Source organism: Peromyscus maniculatus, chromosome 5 (genome assembly GCF_049852395.1).
Source record: "Peromyscus maniculatus bairdii isolate BWxNUB_F1_BW_parent chromosome 5, HU_Pman_BW_mat_3.1, whole genome shotgun sequence".
In the NCBI taxonomy this organism is placed as follows: domain Eukaryota; kingdom Metazoa; phylum Chordata; class Mammalia; order Rodentia; family Cricetidae; genus Peromyscus; species Peromyscus maniculatus.
In genome coordinates, this window is record NC_134856.1 from 78842019 (window position 1) to 78856183 (window position 14165).

The following is a 14165-nucleotide window of genomic DNA, read 5'->3' on the forward strand; positions in this document are numbered from 1 at the left end:
ATTTCAAAACAGGTATAGTTATATTGGTAAATTTTACAGTACAGAGAAATGTGGTGCAAACTGAAGAATCCAGCCTAATCTCACCATGTAAATAATAAACTTGATGAGCAACCCCAGAAAGTGTTTTTTTGGGGGTTTTTTTTTTTTTTTTTAGCTTTTAATTCCAAACAAGAATCCAGTTAAGCTTTGTACATTGTAGTTGATATCTATTTACCTATTTTAAATTAGAACTTTGGTTTCTTGATTCTGGTCTTTTAAATTTAATTTACTGTATTTTATATTATAGAAGACATGTTGCACTAATGGTAGTTATTACTTACTTTGAACTAGTATTTACCCAAGAATTATCAAAATGTTCTTGGCTTCGTGTAATACTTTGTTGTGCATAGTAGAAAAACTATAAATTTGAAGTAAATGCGATGAGAGTAGAATACGATAATTGACTCGAATAAATTGTTAGCAGTTTCAAGAGGCCTGGAAAGATGGCTCAGCAGCTAGAGGACTGGCTGGTCTGAGAAGCATTCACATGTCAGCTCACAGCTGTCAAACTCCAGCTCCTGGGGATCAGCATCCTCTTGTGACCTCAGCAGGCATCAAGCGCACATGAGATATGCTAACATACATACAGACACTAATATACACAAAATTAAAATAAATAGAAATTCTTTCTTTAAAAATGGTCACCTTACAACACTGTTTTTACTTAGGTCAGATCATCATTCCGTTTTAACGGAAGCATGGAAGACATGAGAGGTGTAGACTGGACACTGTGGCAGTGTTGTGAGCTACACAGCCTAGTTTTAAGCCTTGGGCCGTTTTAAAGCAAGTGCTGTTTGTGAAATGTTATGGTTTCCCTAAATTTGTTGTGGTGTCTTTTACATATCAATTCTAATACTTGTAAATAACAGTTTATTGAGCTCAGATTCCAATATTCCTGAATGCTCTTTGAAGAGTAGTTAGAAATAAGGAGCATCACAATACATATCATCCTTCAGATTGCTGTTGATTTGAGAGTAGACAGAAAAGCTGCTCTCTCAGAAGTAACCCATCATCTGACTGTCTGGGGTTATCCTTTGATAAGAACAGCTGACTGTTGGGTTGACTGGAAGTTCTAACCACACCAGTGGAAGTTGGTGATTTCAATTTGGCTACTGAACTCAGTAGTCACATGTCGTCTATGAGCTGCCCAGTGACCTAGGACTTACCTTTGCAGTGCTGTTGGTATCTGTTTCTGACCCACAAGAGAGAAATGTTTATAAGATTGGAAGAAATTTTTATCACACGTTGGTTTTATTGAATCAATAGTAAAATGAATTTAATCATTTTAAATGAACACATTACATAACCATATTAAAAATTTATTACACATTTTATGGAATTTTCTCTGATTTTTAAATTTGAACTTTCCACTGTGTTTTAAAACTCATTTTTTCTGATATACTAGTGATCTTTTTAAAAGTCTAACTAAACATGAGCCTGTGTTAAGAGCGAAGGTGATACTGCTTTCACTGACACAGTATCTCAGGGAGTCTGCTACAGAAACTCACTAAAGCCGCCTTATGTGGATTGGAGATTGATTCTTGTCTTAGGGAAATGTCATCGAATCTCCCTGCAGAAGCCTTATGGGAACTGCAGAGTAGGCAGGCAGCAGAGTTCCCACAGGCCTTCTAAGACTGATGTAGGCAGGAGAGATGCAGTAAGTAAATGGAGCCTTTCAAGAAAGAAACTTAACTCCTGTTAAGTTGAATGGAGAATTTTTCATGCTAGCTATCTGAGCTTTGACAGAACAAAACCTTTAGATCTGCCAAAGGGAATATGCCCTGTGGGCATGGGTCTCCAGACATCCCTCTGTGGTACCTCTGATGGTGTTGAGAACTTGCAAACTCACTGCACAAGAGCGAGTCCTACGAAACCATGTTTAGACTTTACTTTGTCCTTTTGAATTGTTTCCCTCTCATATCTGAACATGAAGCTAGTTCTGTTCAACAAGGCTGCGTAATGAATAATAACGGATGTTCAGTTTTTTCTTTGTGGACCTTATTGCACCATGCTTTCTTAAGCAGTGCAGTTCTCTCAGAATCACAGTGTCTGTAGTCAAGAGCCGGTCTTCTCATTCACGTGTGCGGACGGAGTACCAGGCTGAGCATGTGGGCATTTGCCCTTAGCTTGCTCTTTTCTAACCGTCATTTTCACTTGTGACTCTTTATCTCTTTCATAATTGGGTTTAAGAATGAATTACTTGGAGCATTTTCTTAATTTCTTATTTGAGAATTAATTATGGAGTTAATTTGCATTGTTAACAGAACTTTACATTTTAAAATAAATTACTTTAGATATTATTAGATGATCTTTTTATTGTGCATTTTAACCTAAATGTGAGCTAATCATTGCTAATTCAATATTTTTTAAAAATGGTAGGAGCCTATGTCCTCAGTTTTGTCTTCAAAGAAACAGGGACTAAATTCTTTTTAAAGTCATTTTAAATTTCCTTTCAAGGTTGGGGTGATTTTTATAGCTTTGATTTTGTTCTGGTTTGGGGTTATAAAATATCTCTCTCTCTCTCTCTCTCTCTCTCTCTCTCTCTCTCTCTCTCTCTCTCTCTCTCTCTGTAGTCTCATCTTTGACTTTTCCTATAAGAAAGTACTTTTTCTCTCAGGTAAGAGCATAAGAATACACATTACCTTAGCCGGGCGGTGGTGGCGCACGCCTTTAATCCCAGCACTCAGGAGGCAGAGCCAGGCGGATCTCTGTGAGTTCGAGGCCAGCCTGGGCTACCAAGTGAGTTCCAGGAAAGGTACAAAGCTACACAGAGAGACCCTGTCTCAAAAAACCAAAAAAAAACCCAAAAAACAAAAAAGAATACACATTACCATTTCAACATAAAATACACATAAGTGTAATGCGAAGGAGAAACGCAGCATGCAGCCGTTCCTTCCCCGGCCCTCTTCCTTATGTCTGGGGTGGGATGCACAGGGCCTGGCTTCTGGGTGGTGCTCTGTGTAGCATTAGGAAGACCACTGCACATAAGTGTGAGAGAGATCCCTTTTTGGGGTGTTTTAAATTTGTCCAATTATGTTTGAATTTAAATTTAAAAATAAGTAAAATGCTTTATAGTGTTAATGTTTAGTGTTGTGAGGAAAATTCACTTTTATATATCTTTAATTATTAGATAAAACCATAAAGATTAATTCATGGGCATTTTGTAATAATTTACTTCTGTATTTTAACCAAGTTTAGTCATCCCATCCATTTGTCTTAGATTTTACTATTTCTGCTATTTACATTTCATAACTTACCCACTACAGGAAAGGAATAGATTTAAAACATGCATTTATTTTTTAGATTAAATCATAATTTGTGTGTCTTAACATCTGTCTTCCGAAATAAACTTAACAAATAATTTTGAAAATATTGAAATTCCTTGAAAGTTTGATGAGAAGTCTATACAAATTAACCATTTTTGATTATTTTGGCATTAAAAACATGAAGTATTAACCATAAGCCTCCCTAACTGCTTGGCATATTTTAGGCCAATTCCCATTAGCAATTTAAGATTCTGCTGGTGGTGTGTATCACCACAAAACAAGGAAGACTTTGTTTTGATGACTTTGACTAGGAATCTGGGGTCCAGTAGCAGTGTTCTTGCCTGGAGGGCAGCTTCATTTGTACTGCTCTACTCTGACTGCGGGGGCAGGGGGTTGTTTGTTGTGGATAACTACAACACTTCTCAGTCTCAGTCTACCTGCTTCCTAGGACCAGTGCCTGCCTCCCTTATCAGTTGTCATAAGAGAGGCCAACTGGTTGCCTAAAGAATCATAAGGCATCCTGGATAGACGGGCCTTAAAGCTGTCCATCCTGATCAGTCTGTTTCTCTTGTCAGCAGTTGAGTCCACAGCTCTGGCTATTTGAGGGAAAAGAGTGTAGTCAATAGAGCTTACTATAGGAAACAGACTTTATGTACCTATAAGATACATAAGGAAAAATCTTACATAGCTAATGTATGACCATTCCTTAGTGTGCTTATTGAATCTTGGCCAACATTTTTGGTCTAGCCGTGACATCTTTGGCAATGTGACTGGATATTCTTGTCTTGTTTTGTTTTTTAATTCTTAACTGTAGTATTCATGTTAAGTGGGATAACTTGAAAGATTATTTTCTAAATTTCCCTAAAGGCAGTCCAAATATAGTAGCATCTTGGCACACAGAAGAATCATTACAAAGTAGGCACCTTGGGCATTAGAAGTGAAACTTCTGACTAGACTGAAAAGAGGTTCAAGTGGGTTGCCGGTGCACAATAATGAGAAAAGGCTACTCGTCACTGTTCATGACTTCATAGTACTGGAGTTCCTATCCCTCAGATGGTTCCTCCCTTTGCTGTGTATACTTCCACTTGTACATGTACAGCCTAGAGCTGTATGGAAGAGGAACCCCTAAAGGCTATTTCTAGCCTGATAACTTTGACTGCTGATACAACAGGATGAAGTACCACACAGCAATGGGCTGTTAGAGAGACAGCCCCTGGGGCTTTTGTATGTTATTAAGAAAATGAAAACTAAAACAAAAAGACCTCTAGCTTCAAATGATACTGTGTGTTTTGAGAACATTTAATGATTAATTAAAATCTGTTTCTTGATAGTTTTCAAATCATTTTAAGTACAGGTAACAAGACAGAGTCAGTATAAAATAGATTATAAAGTGGCTGTAAATTTTACTTCAAACTGAAAGGTCAGATATATATTTGTATTTCTTTTATTGTTTAGAGGGACCTAAATGGCAATATAAAATGTCTGCAAGCTAAAATAGCATTTTTTATGGGTCCAGTCATTGCACTGGGTGACCTTCTGGAAGTTCTTGGATTACAGCAGCAGATTCTTCTTGATAGTGAAGAAAGGTGTGATGAGTAGATTGTTACAGAGCTCTTCAGTTCCTCTACTGGTACCTGGCCAACACAGGCCTTCTAGCTCTACACACATTTAGAAGAGGTAAAGTTACATTTTAAAAAGACTTTGTGCAATCCAAATTACGCTGATAGTACATAAAATGCTGCATGGAACAGAGACACATGATCGGATTCCTAACTATGGGATACTGAGTATTCCCTTTACATCTTAGTCCCTGTTCCTCTGCTACAGGACATCACCAGTTAAGTAAATGGGGATGAGGCTAGATGGTCTTAAAGGCTGGGTACTCCAGTAATCCTTGTTGACTAGTAAATGGGCTATAAACAAATGACTCACCCTAACATTGCTATGGCCAAAGCATCTGATTATGTCCTACTAATATAGAGATTTCATTTTAGAACAAAATAACTTTGATAGTAACTGTACCTGAATTTATTCGACTCTTGTGTTTATGATGTTTTCCTCCTGAGAGAATTTAGAGTTGCAGATGCTTCTGATATTGAAGCTTTTTCCTAAATGGTTAAATCAGAGGTGAAGAAAATACAAGTAATTGATAACTTGAGTGACATAGAATTCCATCATTACAATTCCTTTAATTAGAACTCACTGTTGAAATGGGAGATTTGAGGGTTAGTGCTGTATATTTGGTCCTCATTTTAGAAGGTAATTTTGTTAAGATAATTAAGTATTTGTGAAAATGTTTTAAGTAACATATTTTTCTCTTACATCTATTAGACTGTGACCTAAAGTGCAAAGACTAAGTCTTTCTTTACTAACTAATAGATGAGCCAAAGTAAGAAATAGGGAAGAAAAATGAGAAACTATGGGTGTGTAGATGGAGAGATTGGGAATCTGCTATATGTGAAGCCCAAGGGCTCTTACTATAATAAAATGTTAGAAGTAGAAAATCTGAAGGATGGAGTCCTCTTCAGACTTAGAGAATTATTCGTGAAAGTTCTAGTTTAGTGCCTCGATGTAAAACTTGAAACTTGAGAATTATGATACCCTCCCTGAAGTATTTTCCTTTAGGATTACAAAACACTCTAAATGAAGTAAGATTCTATATTTCTGTTCAAATTTGGGGCACAAATACATTGAATATTAACATGTAGCCCAGTTTTCTGTGTGGATCCCTCAGCCATGGGTCTGTGCTAGGATCTTTGCTTCTCTGTGGCATCCTTAGGGAAGAAGGTTGCCAGCGGGACCAAGAGAACACAGTGTGCTCTTCTGTTCAAGTCTAATACCTTGCTGGCTTAGCATGGAATATGCTTGCATTTATTGATGCTTAGAATTTAGACACAAGACATCAGGTAATTTTCTTTAAGTTTTTTCTTATAATGCTGGAGAGTTAATGTAACCCTTCTTGTACCAGTAAAACTTCTGTGTTCCTTCCCTCAACTTTACAAACAATAAGAATACATTTCTCAGATTTCACTTAAGAGGAGTGTTAACATAATGCTTTACTTATATTATCCACCAGCTCATTCCCCTAAATGGAGTATTCTGCTTGTGTTTTTACTTAAAATACTATTTTACTGTGTCATTATAAATTGTTAATTTATAGGTATATAAATTTGTAGAATGTAAAGTAATGTTATCATTTGTCAACACAATGTGGAATAATTTAGACCAAGTTAGTGTCCATGACCTCCAGTCCTTATCATATTTTGGGGAGACTATTTAAGATTTACCGTCTTAACAGGTTTGCAGTGTACAGTTGTCTACTGTCTGTACTCATCATAGTATGTACTAGAACTGAAAGGGAAACCTTCCTTCAGTCTGATTCTTCCTCCTTGGATCTCAGGTCTCTCCAGTCCTCCTAACCCCTAGATTCTGTAATCAACTTTCTACTATATACTTCTGAATTCAGTTGTTTTAGAATTTACATCTTAATGAGAAGAAATATTTGCCCTTCTATGCCTGAATAGTATGTAGTATAATAGTTTCCAGTTCTATTTCCAGTATAATAGTTTCACATTTCCAGTGTGTAGTGATGGAAATGACTATATTCTTTTTGTAAGGCTGAGTAGTAGTCCATTATGTGCTACAATTTTTATTCATTTATCTTTTGCGAGACATTTGGCTTTTTTTCTGTAACATGTATCTATACTGCACATGACAGTATAGATAACTCTTTTACCTTGAATCTTTAGGGTTATCCCAGAGTGAGATTGCTGCATTTTAAGTAGTTCTTTCAAGGAACTTCTGCACAGTTTTCCATAATGGCTTGGCTGTTTTGCATTAACTCCTAACTACCATAGCAAGAACTTATTTTTACTTCCTTGCTGACACTTGCCTTTTTCCGACAGTGGTGAGATGATTTCCCAGTCTGGCTGTGAATTGCATTTCCCTGAGTTATAATATTGAGCTTTTTTTTCTTTTCTTGTAAATTTCATGGCCTTTTGTGTGTCTTGAGAGATGTTTATTTGTGTACCTTCCTACTTTTTAAGTTGAGTTTTTGTTTTCTTACTACTAAGTTGGAATCCTTATATATTTGGGATAGTAATCCTTTTTTTTTTTTTTTTTTTTTTTTTGAGATGCAGGGCTTGCAAATGTATCCTATATTTGGGTTTTAAATTTGATGTGATCCAATTTGACTATTGTTGGTTTTGGTTTCTGGGGGGTTTGAGTGAGATTATAGAATCACTGCCATGGCCAGTGTCATTTAGTTTTTCTATATTGTCTTCTTCTAGTAGTTTTCAAGTTCTCATTTTTTACATTTATGTTTTATCCACTTTTAAGTAATGTTCATATGTGATGTGAGCTAATGGTTCAATTTCCTTCTTTTTACTGGTGGAAATCCAGTCTTCTCTACACTGTTAAAGAAACCTTTCTCTGCCTATTTTTTTTTTGTTTGTTTGTTTGTTTTGTTTTTCGAGAGAGGGTTTCTCTGTGTAGCTTTGCGCCTTTCCTGGAACTCACTTGGTAGCCCAGGCTGGCCTTGAACTCACAGAGATCCGCCTGGCTCTGCCTCCCGAGTGCTGGGATTAAAGGCGTGCCACCACCGCCCGGCCATCTCTGCCTATTTTTTAAAAGTATTACTTTGTATGCATGTGTGCGCGTGTGCGCGCGCGCGTGTACACACACACACACACACACACACACACACACACACACACAAGTCAGAGAAAAACTTTCAGGAGTTGGTTTTCTCCTCCCACCATGTAATTCATGAGATTGAATTCAGGTTCTCAGCCTTGGTAGTAAGCGCCTCACTCCCTGATCTATCTAGATGGTGTTTTTTCAAATCATTTGGCATGCCAGAATTAATTCTCAGCTCTCTGTTCTGTATGACTGTCTTATGCCACACTGTTTTACCAGTACCATACTGTTGTCCCCATTTGTTCTTTGTGCTCATGATTGCTTGGCTATTTAGGACCCTTTGTGGGTCTTTTGTGGGAATTTTAAAATTGCTTTTTCTCTTTCTATGAACAATGATGTTAGAGTTTTAATAGATATTGTATTGAATCTACAAAGCACCCCAGGCAGTATGAACATTTTAATACTGTTAGTTCTTCTGCTTTATGGTTATAAGGGATTACAATGAATAATTACATACAAAAATTAACCTAGAAAAAATTAATTTCCTTGACAAGTACAACTATCTAGTTTCATGAAAAAGTAAAAACTCAAAGATCAGAGGAGGGAATACTTCCAGATTCTATGAATCCAGCACTGCCCTGACTTCAAAAGTAGACGATGACAGCTCGAGAAAAGTCAGGCCAGGTTGGTCCATACCTGTGACCCCAGTACACGGGAGGCTGGGGGAAGAGGAGCCCAGGCTCCAGACCAGGAAGACAACAGAAGGGATGGAGGGAAGGCAGGAAGCCAGTGTTCTTGACGTACATAGAATTCCTCAACAAACATGAGCACATGCAATTCAGCAGCACATAAAACAGAGCATCCACAATGACCAAGTGCATTGTGTTACTGGCATGCAAGAGTGTTTCAAAATATACTAATCAATAAATGTGACATATCACATCAAAAGAATGAAGGATACAAACTATATGATTCTTATTAGATGTGGGGGAGGGGCAAAAGCATATGACAGAATTCAGTATGTTTAGATGATTAAAAACTCTCACCAAGATTTTTATAGAAGGAACTCACCTCAGAACAGCAAAGGCCATATACAAGGAGCCCATGGATTCTCAACAGTGAAATGCTGAAAACTTGTCCCCTTAGCTGTAGAAGAGAACAAAGACTTCTGCTATGTTTACCATAGTGTGGAATGTCCTTGCCAGAGCAATGAGGCTTGAGAAAAGACACCCAAAGAGGAGAAGAGAAAGCAGAGTCACTGTGCTGTTGGTATGTCTTCCATAGGAAACACTACAGACTTCAGGAAGACACTGTTGAAACTAGCAAACAAATATAGTGAAGTTCAGAAGTATAGCAAGGGGACTGCCTGAAAACACAAGGGAACAGCCTCAATTTATAATAGCTACCAGAAAGTACCCAGGAATAATTAAAACAAGGAGTTGAAAGATCTGTACACTGGAAACTGAAACATCAATGATAGAAATTAAAGGAACAAATACATGGGAAGATGCCCTTCAGTCATGAATTTGGAAAATCAAGAGTTTTGTTTTTTAGACAAAAGCCTGATTGTTTTTTTCTTCCTCTATTTAGATTATAGTTTTTTGTAATACTTAGAAATTCTATGGAATATTTTGAAGTACATCAAACTCATCTTCTCATCACTAGTTGATACTACAAAAGATTAAGTGGAGCAGGTGAATAGGAACACAATTGGTTCCACTACTGTTGAGCTGTTCCTGGCCAGGACTGCACTTGTATTCATCCACGGGTTCACACAGACTCCCATAGAAGAGAACTGAAGAAAGAAGGAAGGCTAGGAATAGTTCAAGGATTGTAAGGATTATACATGTAGAATATAGACAGCTAAGGAATAATATTTCCAGTGTTAACGGTTGCTCCCTGAACCTTTTCTTTATTTTGGGGGGTGGGTGGGGGTGGGAGTTTCAAGACAGGGTTTCTTTTTGTCGTTCTGGTGCTCTGTAGACCAGGCTGGCCTCGAACTCACAGAGATCCGCCTGCCTCTGCCTCCCAAGTGCTGAGATTAAAGGCGTGCGCCGCCACCGCCTGGCACTCCCTGAATCTTGAGAGCTGGAATACAATCCTAGCTTTAGCCCAGAGCAAAGACTGTATTGGTGATGTGAGTTTTAAGAAATCTTGTTTGAGAGGCTGGTGACATGACTCAGTGAATAGATGCTTACCTAGCATGCAGGAAGCTCTGGATTCAATCCTAGCATGTTATAACCAGGAGAGAGGTGCAATACCTGTTATTCCAACACTCAGGAGGAGGGTGCCAGAGGACCAGAAGTTCAAGATCATCCTCAGCTTCATAATGAATTTGTAACTCTGTCCAAAAATAAAACACTGTTTCAAATAAGTTAAGTAAGCAAACAGAATCCACAAGTCTCTACTCTACCAAAATTACACATGCATTCTTCCTGTGACCCAGTAACCTACTGTATTTGTAAGATCTCTCTTACAAATATAATTAAGCCCACATAAAATTATACCTTCACATTTGCTTGATGCATTGCTTTTGATAGCAAAAGATTAGACATAGCCCATTTATCCAGCAAGTAAGGAACTAAATCGTGAATTCAGAACAGCATTGAAAGTTGTGGTGGTGGCGCACGCCTTTAATCCCAGCACTGGGGAGGCAGAGGCAGGTGGATCTTTGTGAGTTCGAGGCCAGCCTGGGCTACAGAATGAGTTCCAGGAAAGATGCAAAACTATGCAGAGAAACCCTGACTCGAAAAACCAAGAAAAGGAAAAAGAAGAAAAAAAAAAAGTGAAACCAAAGAAGGCATGGCGAGTGCATATGTTCAAAATAGCAGAAAATGCATAAAAGGCCTCTGTCTGGGACAGAAAGCAGGAAATATCTATATTACCGAATCATTCAAAATACCAAGTCCTCTTTTTCATCTTTTTTTTGTTTAATGCATAAAAATACATCAGGTCTTGTGTGGTTGCTTTGTTTTGACTCCCATTCCTGACTTTTCATAAAACCAGAACATGCTGTCCAATCCTGAGGAGGTTCGACCTCAGGGTCAGGAAAGAATTTTGCTTACTGCTTCTTTAGTTCTTCTACTATAAATGAGATAAGCATGGGTGCGGATAGAACTTAAGAGTGTCTTTCTTTAAAGATTTGTCCATAAAACATTGTCAATATTAATATTTATACCTCATGACTGTTGGGTTTTGTTTTCTGGTTTGATATGGTCTTGCTTTGTAGCTCTGACCAAGGATTTGAAATGTGTGAAGGAATGCCTTTTCTCTGATGAGGTGACTCACTGAACACAAATTTTGGTAAAAGCTTAGACAAGAGCTATGACCAGACATCAACTACAGGGCCTCAATTCTGCATTCTTGTCCGTCAGAAATCGGATTTCACAATGGCTTAGACGTGTGCAGTGATGTCCACTGTGATAGAGAGACTACAGCAGGAGAGCGCGGGGCCTCTGTGCTGCAGTTCTCATGAGCAGTGATGCCCCCTATGATGGAGAAACTTGATTTATGAGGGAAGAGGAGGAACTCTGTCATAGGATGTCTCCTTGGAAGTTAATTAGACATGCAGAACCTGATGCATGTGTTACAACCCACTTATAAAGTGGTATCTGCCATTACATTACTCTGTGTGAGTGTCTCTTTTAGTCTTTGCTATTAGAACAGTCTCATAGTTACAATCTCATAGTTTTGATTCCTTGAAAACTAGAGTATGTTCTGTTACATTTTCTGTCTTAGTTTTGACTTGTTGACAATTAGAAGATATTTGAAGTTATGTTTTTCTGTACATATACAGTAATATACAATACACTTACAAATCACAGGTTCTTTGCATACTGTATTTTATATTCATTGCTTTTATGATGTTGGCATGGCATCCTCTCAATTTTCTGTGGTTAATGTCATTTCCATCCTTCAGAAGTAAAATTAAGCACCCGAGAGAGTTGGTGGTTTCTCTGGCCACTCACCAGTGCTACATTTGGAACTCAAAGACTTCTGACTCCAAATGCCATCATTTCTCCACCTCACCCCTAATGTTTATTGATAATATTATGACGTTGCAGCTGATTGACAGTATTTGTTTTATTTTTTAGGATATGGCTTTAGTTGCCCCCGAGGCAGCTTCTGAGAAAGCCAGAAGAGTTTTTCAAACCTACGATCCAGAAGGTAAAACATCCTATATTGATACTCAGGTTTTGTTCAAAAGATGATTGGATTACTAAATGGAAGATGACTGTCAGTTCTTAATTAAAAAAAAAAAAAAAAAAAAAAAAAACCTTAGGGAAAGTGATAAAAATGGAAAACAGAACAGTAAAGATAGCAGACTGTGGTGGCTCCCATCAAATTCTGCCACTGATCAATTGTGTTTCTTGGTATCCTGAATTAAAGGTGATTTTCTCTTTGATACATGATGTCAAAAGCCAGGACTCACTGAAGTACTATTCTTCCTTATTTAACTGAGCCAAATGATCACTGAATAAGCAGATGAGGGGCTAGAGAGATGGCTCAGCACTTACAGCACTGTCTGCTCTTGCAGAAGATACAAGTGTGGTTCCCAGTACCCCTGTAACTCCAGCTCCAGAGGATCTGACACCTCTGGCCTACACACACACACACACACACACACACACACACACGCACGCACGCACGCACGCACGCAATAAAAAATAATTGAAAAAAATCTTCATGTGGAAGAATAGCATCCTGATCCTTCACCTTCTGAGCCTGTGTTTATTCTACTGAAAACTTCACACGTGTATCATTTCACTGTCTACAGTTACTGTCACCTGAGGAGTCTCAATGGCCTTTTGTTTCTGTGCTGAGGAAACCAGTGCCTTAACCCTGCATCTCCCTCCCTTAAAGACAACTTCTCCGTGAACACCCTAAGTTCTGTTGTAAATTACCACATAGAAACCTAAGTTGTTAGATCAGGGTTTCCTTCAGAGCTCTGAAGAGCTTCAGTTGTCTTTGGGTTCTCTGTCTTCTCCTTTAAGCTCTTTACTCTTGAGAATCTGCCCTTTGCTCTTACAGTGCTTCTTTCTCATGCCTCTGCTGGTACTGCCTCACCAGGGAGCAGATTGGTTCGTGAATGACTGAAAAGACCGAAAAACGACAATTCCTGTCTGTGCTTAATCCTTCAGCTTAGTTAGCAAGAGCAGTGACGAGAAAAGAAAAGTCATCTTCATTAAAGTCAATCGTGTAGTCTCTACATAGACAGCAGTATCTATTAGAGGAAGAAGAACCCATTTTGCTTGCTTAGTTCTTGTTTAATACTTCAGTTTAGATAGCCTTGCCAAGCGAACACACATACAAATGTGGAGATGAAAACCTTTTGACTTAGTAAGTTTCTCCCTTTAGTAGAACTTGGAACTATATTACTTGATATGGATTGTATTACATTCCTCACAATCATAACCCAGTAAATGGGTGATCTTTTTACTGGCAGGCCAGCCACCTCTGGTAGCACATCTTTTGTGAGACCACATCCTGCACCTGCTTTCTTTTTTTAAGATTTATTTTTATTTTGTATATGTGTGTCTGTGTGTATGCCACATGTATGTGAGAATACCACATGCATACAGGTATTCTCCGAGACCAAAAGAGTGTTTCAGATGCCCTATAGCTGAAATTACAAGTACTCATGAGTCTCCCAATAGGAGTCCTGACCTTTTCTGCAAAAGTAGGAAGTATTCTTAACTACTGAGCTATCTCTCCAGCCCCTACATATTCCATCTTCGAAACATAATAGACACTGGTATTTGTGGGTAGCATTACAACTTAGAAAACATTTTACCTCCATGAAGATGTTAAAACAAACTGTGCCATGCATGTGACTGGTGCTCAGTTAGGGAAGTATTTGTTTGCTGGCATAAGGAACTCAACTCAGCTTCCCAGCACCCACATAAAAAGCTAACCATGGTGGTGTGTGCTTGTGATCCCACTACTGGGGATGCAGAGACAGGAAGATCCATGAACCTAAAAGACTGCCAGCCAGCCAAGCTGAATCATCGTGCTCTGTCAGTGAGAGACCCTGCCTCAAAACTAAGGTGGAGAGGGAGTGAGGAAAACACCCAACATCCACCTCAGACCTACACACACCTTCATGAATACATGTACACGCCCACACCAACACACACAAAAAACTTTGCTATGAACCTAGAAGATAATTCTCATTTTTTGCAAAGTTTCTAAACTAACTCTGTGTGCATCACTTTCAAAGAA

At 38.3% G+C, this 14165-nt stretch overlaps 1 protein-coding gene across 7 annotated transcripts in view; it reads left to right on the forward strand.

Annotated features, from left to right (window-relative positions):
- The window catches only part of Mindy3 (MINDY lysine 48 deubiquitinase 3), a 73973-nt gene that overhangs the window by 44012 nt on the left and 15796 nt on the right, over nt 1-14165 (forward strand). For all 7 annotated transcript variants that reach the window (XR_001579445.3, XM_006985925.4, XM_016004515.3 and 4 more), the window contains one exon: nt 12038-12110. Coding sequence is in view for 6 of the 7 variants with exons in the window: in XM_006985925.4 (XP_006985987.1) it covers nt 12038-12110 (73 nt within the window). In the remaining variant the exon portion in view is untranslated. The remainder of the gene's footprint in view (nt 1-12037; nt 12111-14165) is intronic.